We start from the raw sequence: 22,272 nt of genomic DNA on the forward strand, positions 1-22,272 counted from the left end.
TAGGGGAGGGGAGGGAAGGAGAGAGGGGGAGGGTGATGGGGAGAAAGAAGGGTAGGTGTGAGGGGGAGACAGAAAGGGGGGATAGGGGTGAGAGAGATATAGAGTTTCCCTCTCTGTCTCTTTCCCATTCATTGTCTAAGAAGTGCTTCCCCTACCTGAGTGGCATATTGGATCTGGTCTGGTCCTTACATATAGAAATGCAGCAGGTTCTATTCCTCTAATCTCTTTTCTGAGACACACACACACTCATGCTCACCCTTCCTCCCCCTCCAAAAACCACACCCCACCCACACCCATGTACTGTGGTTGTATTGGAGAGGCCATATAGTGTGTAGTGGGGGGGGGGGGGGGGGGGTGTTGCCCTTTGTTCAGGGACTGTTCCACAGATCAGTGCTGTGGTCCGGGGCCGGACGCTATACTCTACTACACCTCACTGAACTGGCACACTGCCTGGGAACGGGACCGTGCGCTGAGTGTGTGTGTTTTTAGTTTTAAAACAAGGACAATTCAGACAAGTGGGGACATTTCGCCAGTACTCCACAAGGAAAAAGGCTATTTTAGGCTTAGGTGTTAGGTTTAGGGTTACAATTAGGGTTAGGGGTTATGTTTAGGAGTTAGGGTTAGGGGTTAAGGTTAGGTTTAGGGAAAATAGGATTTTGAATGGGAATCATTTGTTTGGTCCCCACAAGGATAGTAAAACAAATGTGTGTGTGTGTGTGTGTGTGTGCCTGCGTGTGTGTGTGTGTGCATGCGTGCGTATGCCTGCGTGTGTGTGTACCTTTGGTCTTCTCCAGTTTGTTTTCTCGGCTGTCACACTTGGTGCGAACCAGCTGCCTCTCCTCCAGGCCTCTCTTGAGCATGCTTAGTCTGAATACATAGAGACGTGCATCCTTCCCTGGAAAACAACACATCTTCAAAAACCAATTTATTAAAAAGAAATAAAAACTCTGTGATTCTATAGTAGTATTCCACGGTAGTCCACAGACTCACTCCAAAAGGCTTTACTTTACATCGACGTAGTGGGTTTTGTCCAACATGTCTCGGGACCTACGCATTGCCACAATCATACCCTGGACCTTGTTTTGCCCCATTTAAGAAATATTGGGGATCTAAATGCAGGTCTATCGGACCACCACATTATTACGTTTGCTATCGCCACAAATAATCTGCTCAGACCATAAACAAGGATTATCAAAAGCTGCGCTATAAATTCTCGGCAACCTTCCAGACTCCTTCCACCTACCCAAGGACGTTGGAATACAAAAATCAGTTAACTTCTATAGGCTAGGTGGGACGCCAGCCAGTGAAATATCAGGGAGGAAAATTCAAAAACAACAAAATGTCAAAATTCAACTTTCTCAAACATACGACTATTTTACACCATTTTAAAGATATACGTCTCCTTGATGTAACCACATTGTCTGATTTCAAAAAGGCTTTACAGCAAAAGCATAACATTAGATTATGTTAGGAGAGTACATAGACAAAAATAATCACACAGCCATTTTCCAAGCAAGGACATGTGTCAATAAAACACAAAACACAGCGAAATGAAGCACTAACCTTTGACGATCTTCATCAGATGACACTCCTAGGACATTATGTTACACAATACATGTATGTTTTGTTCGATAAAGTTCATATTTATATCCAAAAACAGTATTTTACATTGGCGCGTGTATGATCAGAAAATGTATTCCCACCAAAACGTCCGGTGAATGTGCACATCAATTTACAAAAATACTCATCATAAACGTTAACAAAATACATAACAATTATTTTAAGAATTATAGACAGACTACTCCTTTATGCAAATGCTGTGTCAGATTTTAAAATAGCTTTACGGAGAAAGCACATTTTTCAATATTCTGAGTACATAGCTCAGCCATCACGGCGAGCTATTCAGACACCCGCCAAATTCGGGGCAACCTAAACTCAGAATTAGTATTAGAATTATTCTCTTACCTTTGCTGATCTTTGTCAGAATGCACTCCCAGGACTGCTACTTCCACAAGAAATGTTGTTTTTATTCAAAATAATCCATATTTATGTCCAAATATCTCTGTTTTGTTCGTGCGTTCAGGTCACTATCCAAAAGCATGATGCGCGTGCGCGGAACAAGAGATGAAAAGTCTAAATGTTCCATTACCGTACTTAGAAGCATGTCAAACGCTGTTTAAAATCAATCTTTATGGTATTTTTAACGTAGAATTGTGATAATATTCCAACCGGACAATAGCATATTCATTCAAGAAGAAAAAGAAGGAGGGGCGCGCTCGCGGGACCGAGCATATCCAATCCCTATGTCTCCAGGCAGACCACTCAGTAACTGAGCTCCTATTATCTGCCCAGTGACAGAAAAATGCTCAAACCACTTTCTGAAGGCTTTAGACAGCCAATGGAAGCCTTGGGAAGTGCAAGGTCACCCACAGACACTGTAGCTTCGATAGAGAATCAAAAGAAGAACTACAATTCTCAGACTTTTCACTTCCTGCTTGGAATTTTCTCAGGTTTTTGCCTGCCATATGAGTTATGTTATACTCACAGGCACCATTCAAACAGTTTTAGAAACTTCAGAGTGTTTTCTATCCAAATCTATTAATAATATGCATATTCTAGTTTCTGGGCCAGAGTAGTAACCTGTTTAAAATGGGTACGTTTTTCATCCGGCTGTGAAAATGGCCTCCCAGTGGCTCAGTTGGTAGAGCATGGTGTTTGCAATGGTGTTTGCAACGCCAGGGTTGTGGGTTCAATTCCCACAGGGGGCCAGTACATAAAAACAAAAAAAATGTTTGAAATGAATTGAAATGTATGCATTCACTACTGTAAGTCGCTCTGGATAAGAGCATCTGCTAAATGACTAAAATGTAAATGTAAAATACTGCCCCCTAGCCCAGACAGGTTAACCACCTAACCAAGGATCTAAACCTAATCTTGCAGTCACACCTCTAAAAACAAAACACATTTGACACAAAAAATTGCTCCCTGTTACACAGAAAATACCCGAGCCCTGAAGTAAGCTTTCAGAAATTGGAACGGAAGTCCAACTAGCTTGGAAAGACAGTACTGTGCAATATTGAACAGCTCTCACTGCTGCTCAATCATTCTACTTTTCCAACCTGATTGAGGAGAATAAAAACAATCGAAAATGTATTTTTGATACTGTCACAAAACTTACTAAAAAGCAGCATTCCCCAAGTGAGGATGGCCTTCACTTCAGCAGTGATGAATTCATAAACTCAAACTTGATCATTAGAAAGCAAATTACGGACTTCTCTTTGAATATGCATATTTCTCCACAACTCAGTTGTCCTGAATCTGCACAGACCTGCCCGGACCTAGGATCAATGAAGACACTCAAGTTATATATATATTTTTTTGACTGAATATCCAAAACATACAATATACTTGCAGTGAAGCCGCTCAACAATTACACCACACCAGTCATCCAACAGACTCCCATTCAGAGCGACACACAGAAGCATCCAGGATCAATGCCCTGCTCAAGGGCAGGTTGACAGATCTCCCACCAGACCAAAAAACATGAACCCAAACCCTCCAAGATCCCCCCCCCACAGTTCCCCAATAGCTGTCCCTCAACCATCCGAGACAACTCCCACAGTCCCCCCCAAGAATCAAAAAAGTAAAATACATACAATTCATTTCATTCCCCACCCCCAAGAACCAAGAAAATTAACAAAAGAGAAAAAACTATGCAAAAAAATGACAAAAAAACAAAGGACATCAAGGACAACTGAAATCATAACAGCAATGCCAACTGTATATGTTTGAGTGCATGTCTGGCACTATTACATGTGTGTGTCCGTGTAAGCGTGTATTTGAATGAGAGTGTGTGTATATGCATGTGTACAAACACCTGCACGGCATCAGCCTCAGGCATACTGGCATTAGCTACAAAAACACTGCCCCTCAAAGTTACATTTTATTTTTTATTTTGACTTTAATATTTGTTGTAATATCTGTTCTCTTTTCAGGGGGATGAAATTGAAATTGTACCCAGATCTGCAATGCTTGTTTGAAAAAGAGACAAACTTCGAAAAAAGTATAATTTTCAATTAATCGAAAATGAGACATGGCAATCTGCACAAAGGCAAAAAGGCAATTTTTAAACAATGGATGAGCTTTTATTAGTAATCTACTTGAGAACCATTTAGGGTTCAAGTAAAACTTTTGAATAAGTGAAGCTTAGAGAGAGGTTTAGTGATTTTATATTTAATGATCTCAACCCACCCAATTCATATTCATTATATAGATAGGCACGCTTTATTTTGTCTGGTTTAGCGTCACAGATAAAGCAAAATATTTTTTGCTCATTTGATTTGAAAAATGAATAATCAGGAGTAAGCAGCGTCATAAGTAAGTGAGTAAACTGAGTTATGACTAAGGAGTTAATCAGGGCAATTTTTCCATAAATAGACCTCTCCATGGTTGCATATTGTCTATTTTTACAAGTTTTCTATTGAATTCATTGTGGAGAGCTTATTTATATATTTTGTGATATGAATACCAAGTATGTCTACTTCAACATCAGCCCATTTTATTGGTAAACTGCAGGGTCATGTAAAAGTTGTATTTTTTAAAGATCCAATACGTTATATTGTACACTTATCATAATTAGGTTTTAGTCCAGAAAGAACAGAAAAGTTATCTAGATCTTCAATGAGACATTGCAGGGATCTAGCTTGCGGACATAATATAAAACTTGAGTCATCGGCATACATGGACACCTTTGTTTTTAAGCCTTGGATTTCTAATCTGCTAACGTTGTTATTGGATCTGATTTTAATAGCTAGCATTTCGATGGCCATAACAAATAGATATGATGACGGCATACAGCCTTGATTAACTCCTATTAATAATTCAAAACTCTGAGAAGTAGCCGTTATTTACTATTTTACTGGGGTTGCTAAACATTATTTTTACCCATTTTATAAGAGAATCACGAAATTGAAAAAATCCAGGCATTTCTAAATAAAATCCAGTCTTACTTTATCAAATGCCTTTTCAAAATCCGCTATAAATACCAGGCCTGGCTTCTTAGCCTGTTGTGGCTAGGGGGCAGTATTTTCACGGCCGGATGTAAAACGTACCCAATTTAAACAGGTTACTACTCTGGCCCAGAAAATAGAACATGCATATTATTAGTAGATTTGGATAGAAAACACTCTGAAGTTTCTAAAACTGTGTGAATGATGATAGAACACACTCTGAGGTTTCTAAAACTGTTTGAATGGTGTCTGTGAGTATAACAGAACTCATATGGCAGGCAAAAACCCTGAGAAAAATTGAATCAGGAAGTGGGAGAAATTAGAAATGTAGTTTTTGTTTTGAATCCCTTGAAAAACTACAGTGACATAGGATTTACGTTGCACCTCCTAACTCTTCCATTGGCTGTCAACAATCTTTAGGAACTGGTTTCAACCGTCATCTGTTACCGGGCAGAAAATTATGGCTCAGTCAATCACTGGCCAGTCTGAGGAGAGGTGTCTTTTGACGCGCATGCACGTGACTTTGTGTTTTTTAAATTTCTCTTCTGGGATGAATACCTATTGCCCGGTTGTAAAAGTATCGCAATTTTACGTAAAGAAATACCCTAAAGAATTGGTTGTAAACATCGTTTGACGTGTTTCTACAAACGGTAATGGAACTTTGAACATTTCGTCTATGGATTTGCGTCCACGCCACATGGCATTGTAAAGTGTTCTGGATGGGTCAACAAAACGGACATATTTGGACATAAATTATGGACTTTGCAGAACAAATTAACATTTCTTGTGGAAGTGGGTTCCCATCCGAGTGCATTCCGCCGAAGATCAGCAAAGGTAAGTAAATATTTCAAACATATTTTTAGAGATTTGTCGAAGTCGTGGTTGTAGGCTAACTGTATAGCTTAGCATTGAAGGCTAAGTTCTGTACTCAGAATATTGAACAATGTGCTTTTTCCGTAAAGTTATTTTGAAATCTGCCAAAGTGGTTGCATAAAGGAGTAGATTATCTCTAATTCTTTAAATAATTGTTATACATTTTTTCAACGTTAATGAGTTCTTCTGTAAATTAAATGTGTCTATTCACCGCCTGTTATGGGGAGAAAACATTTTCTGAACGTAACGCGCCAATGTAAAAATTGGGTTTTTGGATATAAATATAAACTTGTTTGAACAAAAAATGCATGTATTGTCTAACATGATGTCCTAAGAGTGTCATCTGGTGAAGATTGTCAAAGGTTAGTGCTTAATTTTAGCTGTATATCTGGTTTTGTGATGGCTATTCGTGCTTGGAAAATGGCTTTTTTTTGTTGCTAAGGTGCTATGCTAAAATAATCTAATGTTTTGCTTTCCAAAGTAAAGCCTTTTTGAAATCGGACAATGTGTTTGGATTAACCTCTCTAGGGTAGGGGGCAGTATTTTCACATCCGGATAAAAAACGTACCCGATTTAATCTGGTTATTACTACTGCCCAGAAACTAGAATATGGATATAAGTGTTTGATTTGGATAGAAAACACCCTAAAGTTTCTAAAACGTTTTGAATGGTGTCTGTGAGTATAACAGAACTCATATGGCAGGCCAAAACCTGAGAAGATTCTGTACAGGAAGTGCCCTCTCTGACCATTTCTTGGCCTTCTATACTCTCTTTATTGAAAACAGAGGATCTCTGCTGTAACGTGACACTTTCTAAGGCTCCCATAGGCTCTCAGAAGGCGCCAGAACGTTGAATGATGACTTTGCAGCCCCAGGCTGAAAAACAGTAGCGCATTTGGATAGTGGTCGATCTGAGAAAAATGAGATGGGGGCGCGTGCACGTGAAGAGGCCATTTTACATTTTCAGTCTTTGAACGGAAAAGACATCTCCCGGTCGGAATATTATCGCTATTTTACGAGAAAAATCACATAAAAATTGATTTTAAACAGCGTTTGACATGCTTCGAAGTACGGTAATGGAATATTTAGAATTTTTTTGTCATGATACGCATCCGCGCGTCACCGTTCGGATAGTGTCTTGAACGCAAGAACAAAACAGAGGATATTTGAACATAACTATGGATTATTTTGAACCAAAACAACATTTGTGGATGAAGTAGAAGTCCTGGGAGTGCATTCTGACGAAGAACAGCAAGGTAATCCAATTTTTCTTATAGTAAATCTGAGTTTGGTGAGGGCCAAACTTGGTGGGTGTCAAATTAGCTAGGCCGTGGATGGCCGAGCTATCTACTCAGAATATTGCAAAATGTGCTTTTGCCGAAAAGCTATTTTAAAATCTGACACCGCGATTGCATAAAGGAGTTCTGTATCTATAATTCTTAAAATCATTTTTATGTATTTTGTGAACGTTAATCGTGAGTAATTTAGTAAATTCACCGGAAGTTTGCGGTGGGTATGCTAGTTCATAACATCACATGCTAATGTAAAAAGCTGGTTTTTGATATAAATATGAACTTGATTGAACAAAACATGCATGTATTGTATAACATAATGTCCTAGGAGTGTTATCTGATGAAGATCATCAAAGGTTAGTGCTGCATTTAGCTGTGGTTTTGTTTTTTGTGACATACATTCTTGCTTTGAAAATGGCTGTGTGATTATTTTTGGCAGGGTACTCTCCTGACATAATCTAATTATTTGCTTTCGCTGTAAAGCCTTTTTGAAATCAGACAATGTGGTTAGATCAATGAGAGTCTTGTCTTTAAAATGGTGTAAAATAGTCATATGTTTGAGAAATTGAAGTTATAGCATTTTTGAGGTATTTGTATTTCGCGCCACGCGATTCCACTGGCTGTTGACTAGGTGGGACGCTGACGTCCCACCTAGCCCAGGGAAGTTAATGTTGGAAAGATATCAGATCATCTAGGTGGATGGTTTAGGTGGTAAGTTAAATAGTAAGTTTAGGTGATCCTCAAGGTTCCGTTTTAGGACCACTATTGTTTTCACTATATATTCTACCTCTTGGTGATGCCATTCGGAAACACAATATCAATTTTCACTGCTATGCGGACGAGACACAGCTAGCTGTACATTTCATGAAACATGGTTAACCTCTTATGGCTAGGGGGCAGTATTTTCACGGCTGGATAAAAAACGTACCCGATTTAATCTGATTATTAGTCCTGCCCAGAAACTAGAATATGCATATAATTATTAGCTTTGGAGAGAAAACACTCCAAAGTTTCTAAAACTGTTTGAATGGTGTCTGTGAGTATAACAGAACTCCTATGGCAGGCAAAAACCTGAGATGGTTCTGTTCAGGAAGTACCCTCTTTGACCATTTATTTTCTTTCTTTGACATCTCTTCCAAAAACTAAGGATCTCTGCTGTTACGTGACAATACCCATGTCTCCAATGGCCTCTCAGAGCCCGGGAAAAACAGGAATGACGTAATTCAAAGCCCTGGCTGAAACAAAGGAGAGCAAAAGCTAAGTGGTCTCTCAGTGGAGTAAGCCTTACGCTCGCGACCCGCCCCGCCCCCGGCTTTCGGTTTTTCCCTCAGTTTACAGGCATGCACTTTCCCGGTCGGAATATTATCGCTTTTCTACGAGATAAATTGCATAAAAATTGGTTTTAAACAGCGGTTGACATGCTTCGAAGTACGGTAATGGAATATTTAGACATTTTTTGTCACATTCTGCGCCATGCTCGTGACCGAGATTTAGCGTTGGGATAGTGTCTAGAACGCACGAACAAAACGTTGTTGATGGAACATAACGATGGATTATTTGGGACCAAACCTACATTTGTTATTGAAGTAGAAGTCCTGGGACTGCATTCTGACGAAGAACAGGAAAGGTAAGAACATTTTTCTTATAGGAAATGTGATTTTGGTGAAGGCTAAACTGTGTGGGTGTCTAAATAGCTAGCCCTGTGATGCCGGGCTATGTACTTAGATTATTGCAAAATGTGCTTCATCCGAAAAGCTATTTTAAAATCGGACATATCGAGTGCATAGAGGAGTTCTGTATCTATAATTCTTAAAATAATTGTTATGCTTTTTGTGAACGTTTATCGTGAGTAATTTAGTAAAATCACCAGAAGTGTTCGGTGGGAATGCTAGTTCTGAACGTCACATGCTAATGTAAAAAAGCTTGTTTTTGATATAAATATGAACTTGATTGAACAGACATGCATGTATTGTATAACATAATGTCCTAGGTGTGTCATCTGATGAAGATCATAAAAGGTTAGTGCTGCATTTAGCTGTGGTTTGGGTTTATGTGACATTATATGCTAGCTTGAAAAATGGGTGTCTGATTATTTCTGGCTGGGTACTCTGCTGACATAATGTAATGTTTTGCTTTCGCTGTAAAGCCTTTTTGAAATCGGACAGTGTGGTTAGATAAAGGAGAGTCTTGTCTTTAAATAGCTGTAAAATAGTCATATGTTTGAAAAGTGGAAGTTTTCGGATTTTAGCCTGTTTGATCTAGGGGGCAGTATTGAGAATTTTGGAAAAAAATATGTGTCCATTTTTAACTGCCTCCTACACCAACTCAGAAGCTAGAATATGCATATTATTGTTCAGGTTTGGATAGAAAACACTCAGAATTTTCTAAAACAGTTTGAATGGTGTCTGTAAGTATAACAAAACTCATATTGCAGGCAAAAACCTGTGAAAAATAGATAAAAAAAAGTGAATTTTGTGACTGTACTATTTAGTGTCATTGTTTTATAGATACCATAGTGAGAAAGGATTCAGTTGGCAACTCCTACGGATTCCACTAGATGTCAACGATCTTTATAACGTTGTTCGAAGCATCTGTGATGAATACAGACCGAATTAGAATGCTTGTAAGTTGACACGTCATCACTTCATTTTTTGCGCCTGCGCATAAATCTGAGAAGAGTGTCTTTGTCATATTCGTTTATTCTAGACACTTGATAGGTTGTGTGAAAATATTACTGATGTTTACTGATGTTTCACGTTAAAAATGGACCAAAAGATTAATGCTAAACAACGTTTGACATGTTTGAACAAACGTAAATAGATTATTTACTAGGTTTTTTTTAGCTTTTCGGCGTGACTTTACACAACCCACCACGTTTTGTGGGAGCCTACTGAACGCTAACTATTTGGTGTTATTTGGACATAAATTATGAACTTTGTCAAAAGAAACCACATTTGTTCTGGACCTGGGATCCCTGGCAACGCCTTCTGATGGAGATAATCAAAGGTAAGGGGATATTTACAATGTTATTATCGATATTAGAAGATGCTAACTGTATAGCTTAGCTTATAGCTTAGCTTATTGTTAATAGCATACTACCACGTTTATTGCAAAATGTGATTTCCCAGTAAAGTTATTTTGAGATCTGGCCATTCGGTAGCAATTACGAGATGATAATATATTATTCTTTGAATGACAATATTATAATTTACCAATGTTTTCGAATAGTAATTCCGTGATTTGTAATGCTGGATTCACTGAGAGCATTCGAGCCGAAAAAAATTCTGAATTTCACCGCGACTGTAAATGCTGTTTTTGGATATAAATATGAACTTGATGGAACTAAAAATGCATGTATTGTATAACATAATGTCCTATGAGTGTCATCTGATGCAGATTGTCAAAGGTAAGTGCATAATTCTAGCTAGTTTTCTGTCTGTTGATGCCCTTCTTTGAATTGGCTAAACTTTACACACAGCTATTGTCAATGTACTCTCCTAACATAACCTAACTTTATGCATTCTCCGTAAAGCCTCTGAAAATCGGACAGCGTGGTTAGATTTAGGAGATATATCTTTCAAATGGAGGAAAATAGTTGATTATTTGATTATTTGAAATGATTACTCTTGCAGTTTTGAATTCCCCGCCATGGTCACATGACAATGAATCCCAATACCGGGATAAGATCGGGATAAGATCCTCAACAGGTTTTAAAGGAGTTTGTATTTCGAACCCCGCCCATCATTGGATATTGGAGCAGACGTTCCGCTAGCGGAACGTGTAGATGTAAGAGGTTTTAAGCCCCAAAATTGCCTACCCTGGAAGCCTATGTTTCAGACACACGGTAGTTTCGACCAGGGGTGCAAAGGCACTGGAGTGAAGAATCGAATCGCCCTTGCTGTCTCTGCCTGGCAAGTTCCCCTCTCTCCACTGTGCCTCTGACTCTATTAGGGGGGCTGAATCACTGGCTTACTAGTGCTCTCCCATGCCATCCCAAGGAGGGGTGCGTCACGTAGTGCCAGGCTTTCGATACACTCGACTTGAGTGGGTTGAATTACTGACATGATCTTCCTGTCCGGTTTAGCGCCCCCTCGGGCTTGTGCGGTGGGGGAGATCATTGTGGGCTATTCTCAGCCTTGTCTCAAGGTAGTAAATTGGTGGTCTGTTGATATCCCACGGGGGGCCAGTACGAAAAAAAAAAAATGTATGAAATGAAATGTATGAAATGTAAGTCGCTCTGGATAAGAGCGTCTGCTAAATGACTAAAATGTAAAATGTAAATATCCCTCTAGTGGTGTGGGGGCTGTGCTTTGACAAAGTGGGTGGGGTTATATCCTGCCTGGTTGGCTCGGTCTGGGGGTATCCTCGGACCCCGCCACAGTGTCCCCCCCTTGTCTCAGTCTCCAATATGTGCCAGGGGGCTAGGGTCAGTCTGGTGCAATTATCATGTCTTATCTGGTGTCTTGTGTGAACTTAAGTATGCACCCTCTAATTCTCCCATCACTCTCTCTTCCCCCTCCCAGAGGACCTGAGCCCCAGGACCATGCCTCAGGACTACCTGGCCTTACAACTCCTGGCCTGTCCCCATCCCACCTGGTCGTGCTGCTGATCCAGTTTCTGCTATTTTGCCCGTGGCTATGGAACACTGACCTTTCACCAGACATACTACCTTGTTGTGCTGCTGCTTCAGTTTCAACTGATCTGCCTATGGCTATGGAACTCTGATGTGTTCATCGGATGTGCTTCCTTGTCCCAGACCTGCTGTTTTTGACCCTCTCTCCCGCTCCACTGCACTTGCTGTCTCAACCTTTGAATGCTTGGCTATAAAAAGCCAATTGACATTTACTGCTGAGGTGGTGACCTGTTGCACCCACTACAACCACTGTGATTATTATTTGACCCTGCTGGTCATCTATGAACGTTTGAACATCTTGAAGAACGATCTGGCCTTAAATGGCCATGTACTCTTATAATCTCCGCCCGGCACAGCAAGAAGAGTACTGGCCACCCCTCAGAGCCTGGTTCCTCTCCAGGTTTCTTCCTAGGTTCTTGCCTTTCTAGGGAGTTTTTCCTAGCCACCGAGCCTCTACATCTGCATTGCTTGCGGTTTGGGGTTTTAGGCTGGGTTTCTGTATAAGCACTTTGTGACATCTGCTGATGTAAAAAGGGCTTTATAAATACATTTGATTGATTTGATAGATATTCACCTACAAACCACTAGTGTTCATCAAATCCTCTTCATCAAATCCCTTTTTCTTTTATTCTTCTGTTCTTCCTCGTTTCTATTATAGTCTTCCTCTGTGGTCTATTGGCAGCATATCAAACCACACAGTCCCACACAGTCTCATGACAGTTTTCTTCTGTTTACATGTTTTATAACATCTGTCTGTACCCACTCATAAACCACCCATGTGCTGGTACATTGAGAACATTACCAAAAGGCAATATTGGACTATGTTGTGTGAGATGACAGCATGGAGCTGGAAGGAATAGCAGTTGTTTAACAGGCTCCTGACTAATTGTGCTATTTTGTGCATTTTACCTACATGAGAATGCTGTTCATTGACTACAGCTCAGCATTCAACACCATAGTGCCCTCCAATCTCATCACTATTTTATTTATTTATTTCACCTTTATTTAACCAGGTAGGCTAGTTGAGAACAAGTTCTCATTTACAACTGCGACCTGGCCAAGATAAAGCAAAGCAGTGCAACACAAACAACAACATAGTTACACATGGAATAAACAAAATTGCAGTCAATAATACAATAGAAAAAGTCTATATATGTGTGCAAATGAGGTAGGATAAGGGAGGTAAGGAAATAAATAGGCCAAAGTGGCGAAATAATTACAATATAGCAATTAAACATTGGAGTGAAAGATGTGCAGAAGATGAGTGTGCAAGTAGAGATACTGGGGTGCAAAGGAGCAAAATAAATAAAATAAATAACAGTATGGGGGATGAGGTAGTTGGATGGGCTATGTACAGGCGCAGTGATCTGTGAGCTGCTCTGACAGCTGATGCTTAAAGTTAGTTAGGGAGATATGGGTCTCCAGCTTCAGTGAATTTTGCAATTCGTTCCAGTCAGGCAGCAGAGAACTGGAAGGAAAGGCGACCAAAGGAGGAATAGGCTTTTGGGGTGACCAGGGAAATATACCTGCCAGAGCACGTGCTATGGGTGGGTGCTGCTATGGTGACCAGTGAGCTGAGATAAGGTAGAACTTTAAAAAAATTATAGATGACCTGGAGCCAGTAGGTTTGGCTATGAATATGAAGCGAGGGCCAGCCAACGAGAGTATACAGGTCGCAGTGGTGGGTAGTTTATGGGGCTTTGGTGACAAAATGGATGGCACTGTGATAGACTGCATCCAATTTGCTGAGTAGAGTGTTGGAGGCTATTTTATAAATGACATCGCCGAAGTCAAGGATCGGTAGGATAGTCAGTTTTACAAGGGTATGTTTGGCAGCATGAGTGAAGGAGGCTTTGTTGCGAAATAGGAAGCCAATTCTAGATTTGATTTTGGATTGGAAATGCTTAATTTGAGTCTGGAAGGAGAGTTTACAGTCTAACCAGACACCTAGGTATTTGTAATTGTCCACATAGTCTAAGTAAGAACCGTCCAGAGTAATGATGCTGGATGGGCGGGCAGGTGTGGGCAGCGATCGGTTGAAGAGCATGCATTTAGTTTTACTTGCATTTAAGAGCAGTTGGAGGCAGTTGGAGTATGGCATTGAAGCTCGTCTGGAGGTTAGTTAACACAATGTCCAAAGAACGGCCAGGCGTATACAGAATGGTGTCGTCTGCGTAGAGGTGGATCAGAGAATCACCAGCAGCAGAGCGACATCATTGATGTATACAGAGAAAAGAGTCGGCCCGAGAATTGAACCCTGTGGCACCCCCATAGAGACTGCCAGAGGTCCGGACAACAGGCCCTCCGATTTGACACACTGAACTCTGTCTTAGAAGTAGTTGGTAAACCAGGCGAGACGTCGTTAGAGAAACCAAGGCTGTTGAGTCTGCCGAAAAGAATGTGGTGATTGACAGAGTTGAAAGCCTTGGCCAGGTTGATGAATACGGCTGCACAGTATTGTCTTTGATTGATGGCGGTTATGATATCGTTTAGGACCTTGAGCGTGGCTGAGGTATACCCATGACCAGCTCAGAAACCAGATTGCATAGCGTAGAAGGTACGGTGGGATTCGAAATGGTCGGTGATCTGTTTGTTAACTTGGCTTTCGAAGACCTTAGAAAGGCAGGGTAGGATAGATATAGGTCTGTAGCAGTTTGGGTCTAGACTGTCTCCCCCTTTGAAGAGGGGGATGACTGCGGCAGCTTTCCAATCTTTGGGTATCTCAGACGATACGAAAGAGAGGTTGAACAGGCTAGTAATAGGGGTTGCAACAATTACGGCGAATAATTTTAGAAAGAGAGGGCCCAAGTTGTCTAGCCCAGCTGATTTGTAGGGGTCCAGATTTTGCAACTCTTTCAGAACATCAGCTATCTGGATTTGGGTGAAGGAGAAATGGGGGAGGTTTGGGCTAGTTGCTGTGGGGGGTGCAGGGCTGTTGACCGGGGTAGGGGTAGCCAGGTGGAAAGCGTGGATTTATCGGTGGTGACAGTGTTTCCTAGCCTCAGTGCAGTGGGCAGCTGGGAGGAGGTGCTCTTATTCTCCATAGACGTTACAGTATCCCAGAACTTTTTGGTGTTTGTGCTACAGGATGCACATTTCTGTTTGAAAAAGCTAGCCTTTGCTTTCCTAACTGCCTGTGTATATTGGAACCTAATTTCCCTGAAAAGCTTCATATCGCGGGGGCTATTCGATGCTAATGCAGTATGCCACAGGATGTTTTTGTGATGGTCAAGGGCAGTCAGGTCTGGAGTGAACCAAGGGCTATATCTGTTCCTGGTTCTACATTTTTGGAATGGGGCATTCTTATTTAAGATGGTGAGGAAAGCACTTTTAAAAAATAACCACACATCCTCTACTGACGGAATGAGGTCAATATCCTTCCAGGATACCCGGGCCAGGTCGATTAGAAAGGCCTACTCGCTGATGTGTTTTAGAGAGCATTTGACACTGATGAGGGGTGGTCGTTTGACCGCAGACTCATTACGGACGCAAACAATGAGGCAGTGATAGCTGAGATCTTGGTTGAAGACAGCAGAAGTGTATTTAGAGGGCAGGTTGGTCAGGATGATATCTATGAGGGTGCCCATGTTTACAGATTTGGGGTTGTACCTGGTAGGTTCATTGATCATTTTTGTGAGATTGAGGGTATCTGGCTTAGATTGTAGAATGCCAATTACAACAATACTGAATGAACGCTTTTATTTTAACTTAATGTAATACATAAATAAAATCAATTTAGTCTCATAAATAATGAAACATGTTCAATTTGGTTTAAATAATGCAAAAATACAGTGTTGGAGAAGAAAGTAAAAGTGCAATATGTGCCATGTAAAAAAGCAAACGTTTAAGTTCCTTGCTCAGAACATGAGATATGAAAGCTGGTGGTTCCTTTTAACATAAGTCTTCAATATTCCCAGTTAAGAAGTTTTAGGTTGTAGTTATTATAGGAATTATAGGACAATTTCTCTCTATACCATTTGTATTTCATATACCTTTGACTATTGGTTGTTCTTATAGGCACTATAGTATTGCCAGCCTAATCTCGGGAGTTGATAGGCTTGAAGTCATAAATAGCGCAATGCTTGAAGCACAGCTAAAAGCTGCTGGCAAATGCAGGAATGTGCTGTTTGAATGAATGCTTATTAGCCAGTTGCTGCCTAACACCGCTCAGTTAGACTGCTCTATCAAATATCAAATCATAGACTTAATTATAATATAATAAACAAACAGAAATACGAGCCTTAGGTCATTAAAATGGTCAAATCCGGAAACAATAATTTCGAAAAAACAAAACATTTATTTTTTCAGTGAAATACAGAACCGTTCCGTATGTTATCTAACGGGTGGCATCCCTAAGTCTAAATACTGCTGCTACATTGCCCAAACTTATATCATAATTATGTAACATTCTGGCAAATGAATTACAGTCTTTGGTAGGAGGAAATGGTCTTCACACAGTTCGCAACGAGCCAGGTGGCCCGAACTTCTGCATATACCCTGACTCTGCTTGCACAGAACACAAGAGAAGTGACACAATTTCCCTAGTTAATAGAAATTCATGTTAGCAGACAATATTAACTAAATATGCAGGTCTAAAAATATATACTTGTTTATTGATTTTAAGAAAGGCATTGATGTTTATGGTTAGGTACACATTGGAATGCAACGACAGTGCTTTTTTTGCGAATGCGCATGTTAGATCATTACCCGTTTTGCGAAGTAGGCCGTGATTCGATGATAAATTAACAGGCACCGCATTGATTATAAGCAAGGCAGGACAAGCTAGACAAACTAGTAATAACTACACATCTTTGATGATAACTAGTGATTATGTTAAGATTGATTGATTTTTATAAGATAAGTTTAATGCTAGCTAGCAACTTACCTTGGCTCCTTGCTGCACTCGCGTAACAGGTGGTGAGCCTGCCACGCAGTCTCCTCATGGAGTGCAATGTAACCGGCCATAATCGGCATCCAAAAATGCAGATTACCAATTGTTTTGAAAACGTGAAATTGGCCCTAATTAAATCGGCCATGCCGATTAATCGGTCAACCTCTAGTTCACACACACAGTCATGAACAGTCATGAAGATGGAACGACAACATGTTTTCCTCCTCATGAGGCTGAAAAGATTGGGCGTGGCCCTTAAGATCCTCAAAAAGTTATACAGCTGCACCATTGAGAGCATCTTGACTTGCTGCAACACCGCTTTGTATGGCAACTGCTTAACATCCGATCGCAAGGCGCTACAAGGGGTAGTGTGTACAACCCAGTACATCACTGGGGCCAATCTCCCTGCCATCCAGGACTTCTATATCAAGCGGGGTCAGAGGAAGTCCCTAAAAATTGTTAAAGACTCCAGCCACCCAAGTCATAGACTGTTCTCTCTACTACCGAACGGCAAGCGATACTGATGCACTAAGTCTGGAACCAACAGGACCCTAAACAGCTTCTACCCCCAAGCAATAAGACTGCTAAATAGTTAGTTAAATAGTTAACCTGTTACATCTAGGGGGCAGTAATTTCACGGCTGGATAAAAAACGTACCCGATTTAATCTGATTATTAGTCCTGCCCAGAAACTGGAATATGCATATAATTATTAGCTTTGGAGAGAAAACACTCCAAAGTTTCTGAAACTGTTTGAATGGTGTCTGTGAGTATAACAGAACTCCTATGGCAGGCAAAAACCTGAGATGCTTCTGTTCAGGAAGTACCCTGTCTGAACATTTCTTGCCCTTCTTTATTATCTCTGTCGTTTACAAAGGATCTCTGCTCTTACGTGACACTTCTCACGTCAACAATGGAGTCTCACAGCCCGGGAAAAACAGGAATGATGTCATTCAAAGCCCTGGCTGAAGCACACGAGAGCAAATGCTGAGTGGTCAGTCAATGGACTAAGCCTTAGGCGCGTGACACGCCCCGCCCCCGGCTTTCGGTTTTTTCCTCAGTTTACAGACAGGCAGATTCCCGGTCGGAATATTATCGCTTCTCTACGAGATAAATTGCATAAATATTGGTTTTAAACAGCGGTTGACATGCTTCGAAGTACGGTAATGGAATATTTCGAAATTTTTTGTCATATTTTGCGTCATGCTCGTGGCCGAGATTTAGCGTTGGGATAGTGTCTAGAACGCACGAACAAAACGTCGCTGTTTGGATATAACGATGGATTATTTGGGACCAAACCTACATTTGTTATTGAAGTAGAAGTCCTGGCAGTGTATTCTGATGAAGAACAAGCAAGGTAAGAACATTTTTCTTATAGGAAATGTGATTTTGGTGAAGGCTACACTGGGTGGGTGTCTAAATAGCTAGCCCTGTAACGCCGGGCTATGTACTTACATTATTGCAAAATGTGCTTCATCCGAAAAGCTATTTTAAAATCGGACATATCGAGTGCATAGAGGAGTTCTGTATCTATAATTCTTAAAATAATTGTTATGCTTTTTGTGAACGTTTATCGTGAGTAATTTAGTAAAATCACCGGAAGTGTTCGGTGGGAATGCTAGTTCTGAACGTCACATGCTAATGTAAAAAGCTGGTTTTTGATATAAATATGAACTTGATTGAACAGACATGCATGTATTGTATAACACAATGTCCTAGGTGTGTCATCTGATGAAGATCATCAAAGGTTAGTGCTGCATTTAGATATGGTTTGGGTTTATGTGACATGATATGCTAGCTTGAAAAATGGCTGTGTGATTATTCCTGGCTGGGTACTCTGCTGACATAATCTAATGTTTTGCTTTCGCTGTAAAGCCTTTTTGAAATCGGACAGTTTGGTTAGATAAAGGAGAGTCTTGTCTTTAAATAGCTGTAACATAGTCATATGTTTGAAAAGTGTAAGTTTTCGGATTTAGAGGAGTTTGAATTTCGCGCCCCGCCCATCATTGGATATTGGAGCAGACGTTCCGCTAGCGGAACGTGTAGATGTAAGAGGTTAACCAATAGCTACCCAGACTATCTGCATTGAAATTTTTGAACAAACTATTTTGACTCATCACATATGCTGCTTTTACTGTTTATTATCTATCCTGTTGCCTAGTCACTTTATCCCTACCTATATGTAGATATCTACCTCAATTACGTTGCATCCCTGTCTACTAGACGTTGCCGGTATACTAACCACCGGTCCTGGTAACCCATCATGACACACCTGGACTTCATCACACCCTTATTACTTCCCCTTTATCTAGCGCTCAGTTGTATCACCCATTAGGTAGTATTTTTCATCTTTAGACGCTATTCCTGGTTTTCTGTTCACTCTGTTCGTTCCTATTAAACTCACCGACTGCAGCTGCTTCCTGACTCCCTGCGTCTCCATTGCAATAGCCAAGTTTTCATTACTCATTGTGTATTTAATTACTATTTCTCTTTTTTTCTCTCTGCATTTTTGGGAAGGGCCTGTAAGTATTTCACTGTTAGTATACATGCACCTGTTTATGAAGCATGTGACAAATAACACTTGATTTGATGTTAAAATAGGCTTAATTAAATCACTATGGAATCCTATAGAAGCTAATCTAGGGGATGCTCTGACATACAGTGGGGCAAAAAAGTATTTAGTCAGCCACCAATTGTGCAAGTTCTCCCACTTAAAAAGATGAGAGAGGCCTGTAATTTTCATCATAGGTACACGTCAACTATGACAGACAAAATGAGAAAAAACAATCCAGAAAATCACATTGTAGGATTTTTTATGAATTTATTTGCAAATTATGGTGGAAAATAAGTATTTGGTCACCTACAAACAAGCAAGATTTCTGGCTCTCACAGATCTGTAACTTCTTCTTTAAGAGGCTCCTCTGTACTCCACTCGTTACCTGTATTAATGGCACCTGTTTGAACTTGTTATCAGTATAAAAGACACCTGTCCACAACCTCAAACGGTCACACTCCAAACTCCACTATGGCCAAGACCAGAGAGCTGTCAAAGGACACCAGAAACAAAATTGTAGACCTGCACCAGGCTGGGAAGACTGAATCTGCAATAGGTAAGCAGCTTGGTTTGAAGAAATAAACTGTGGGAGCAATTATTAGGAAATGGAAGACATACAAGACCACTGATAATCTCCCTCGATCTGGGGCTCCACGCAAGATCTCACCCCGTGGGGTCAAAATGATCACAAGAACGGTGAGCAAAAATCCCAGAAGCACACGGGGGGACCTAGTGAATGACCTGCAGAGAGCTGGGACCAAAGTAACAAAGCCTACCATCAGTAACACACTACGCCGCCAGGGACTCAAATCATGCAGTGCCAGACGTGTCCCCCTGCTTAAGCCAGTACATGTCCAGGCCCGTCTGAAGTTTGCTAGAGAGCATTTGGATGATCTAGAAGAGGATTGGGAGAATGTCATATGGTCAGATGAAACCAAAATAGAACTTTTTGGTAAAAACTCAACTCGTCGTGTTTGGAGGACAAAGAATGCTGAGTTGCATCCAAAGAACACCATACCTACTGTGAAGCATGGGGGTGGAAACATCATGCTTTGGGGCTGTTTTTCTGCAAAGGGACCAGGACGACTGATCCATGTAAAGGAAAGAATGGGGCCATGTATCGTGAGATTTTGAGTGAAAACCTCCTTCCATCAGGAAGGGCATTGAAGATGAAACGTGACTGGGTCTTTCAGCATGACAATGATCCCAAACACACCGCCCGGGCAACGAAGGAGTGGCTTCGTAAGAAACATTTCAAGGTCCTGGAGTGGCCTAGCCAGTCTCCAGATCTCAACCCCATAGAAAATCTTTGGAGGGAGTTGAAAGTCCGTGTTGCCCAGCGACAGCCCCAAAACATCACTGCTCTAGAGGAGATCTGCATGTTGGAATGGGCCAAAATACCAGCAACAGTGTGTGAAAACCTTGTGAAGACTTACAGAAAATGTTTGACCTGTGTCATTGCCAACAAAGGGTATTTAACAAAGTAATGAGATAAACTTTTGTTATTGACCAAATACTTATTTTCCACCATAATTTGCAAATAAATTCATAAGAAATCCTACAATGTGATTTTATGGAGAAAAAAAATCTCCTTTTGTCTGTCATAGTTGAAGTGTACCTATGATGAAAATTACAGGCCTCTCTCATCTTTTTAAGTGGGAGAACTTGCACAATTGGTGGCTGACTAAATACTTTTTTGCCCCACTGTATGTCACAATTTAGTGAGGTCTGTCAATGTTATGGTGAATATATTACAGTGTATGGAAATACAAGACTGGCTTTTGCGATTGGTGCTAAAACAACTATATGATGATGATATAATGTTCTCTTTACATTATATTGAAATGAAAACAAGCATTGTTGGGATGAGCATTTCTTCTTTCTGTCTGACTGTGTCTCTCCCTCACTCCCTTCCTCCTGAGTGGCACAGTGGTCTAAGGCACTGCATCTCAGTGCTAGAGGCGTCACTACAGACACCCTGGTTCGAATCCAGGCTGTATCACAACTGTCTGTAATTGGGAGTCCCATAGGGCGGTGCACAATTGGCTCAGCGTCGTCCGTGTTTGGCCGGTGTAGGACGTCATTGTAAATAAGAATTTGTTCTTAACCGACTTGCCAAGTTAAACAAAGACAAAATAAATCAAAAATAAAAGTTTGCCCCCCCTTGTTCATTCTCTGTTTCTTTCTCTCTCCTTTTCTGAAGAGTGGTAACAGCGGGAAGTGTAGGTGGGAAGTGTAAGTGTATCTCAGTAGGTGTAACAGCGGGAAGTGTAAGTGTATCTCAGTAGGTCAACCCAGAACCTGTTCCTGCAGGAAACACACAAACAGCAGTCTAAAGAGAGTGGATGTGTATAGGTCAGCCTCCTCAGCCCAGAGAGGAAGATCAATGTCTTTGCTGGAGTGACAGAGAGACAGGGAGAGAAGTAAAGAGCCTAAAATACTCAGAGAAAGGGGGATGGAAGGAGGGAGAGAGAGAGAGAGAGAGAGAGAGGAGGGAGTGGGAGGAAGCAAAACATTAGAAATAGAAAATAAGTGAGGGAATGAGGGAGGGGGAGAGAGAGAGAATAAGAGACTGAAAGAGAGTCAGAGATGGAGACAAAGAGACTATCACCCACCTTTGTCAGTCCTGGTGATGAGGAGATCCTGAGGCTCTAGAACATGCATCTGCTTCACCACCATGGTCTTATCAAACACCTGCACTGGGGGCAGGACCTGGGCGTCTACCAACACAACACAATGTATTGGTCTATTGGTCATTCCCTATGTAGCGCTCAGGATCTTACTAACTATTGATGAAAACACTGACTGATGTCGTTGCTGCAATAATAAAAACATTGCCTGAAATAGTAGGCTGTATTAAATGATTTAGGTCTATTGAACACTAAGAAGTTGTAGCACTGATGAATGAGGAGAATTGACCATGTTACACTCACCTGGGTTTGAAAGAAGTGGATCAACAGCTGAAATATAGGGAAAGTGTAATGTTAAGAGTTGAATTTTATGATTACATCAATGCTGATTG

General features: G+C 40.8%; 1 protein-coding gene across 7 annotated transcripts in view; it reads right to left on the minus strand.

The window, feature by feature from the left end:
- The window catches only part of LOC115203728 (GTPase-activating Rap/Ran-GAP domain-like protein 3), a 221,885-nt gene that overhangs the window by 16,650 nt on the left and 182,963 nt on the right, over positions 1-22,272 (minus strand). For all 7 annotated transcript variants that reach the window (XM_029768662.1, XM_029768659.1, XM_029768656.1 and 4 more), the window contains exons 19-21: positions 22,184-22,210; positions 21,866-21,970; positions 779-895 (exon numbers count right to left, since the gene is read on the minus strand). In XM_029768662.1, the coding sequence (XP_029624522.1) occupies positions 779-895; positions 21,866-21,970; positions 22,184-22,210 (249 nt within the window). The remainder of the gene's footprint in view (positions 1-778; positions 896-21,865; positions 21,971-22,183; positions 22,211-22,272) is intronic.

This window comes from Salmo trutta, chromosome 12 (assembly GCF_901001165.1).
Source record: "Salmo trutta chromosome 12, fSalTru1.1, whole genome shotgun sequence".
Classification (NCBI taxonomy): domain Eukaryota; kingdom Metazoa; phylum Chordata; class Actinopteri; order Salmoniformes; family Salmonidae; genus Salmo; species Salmo trutta.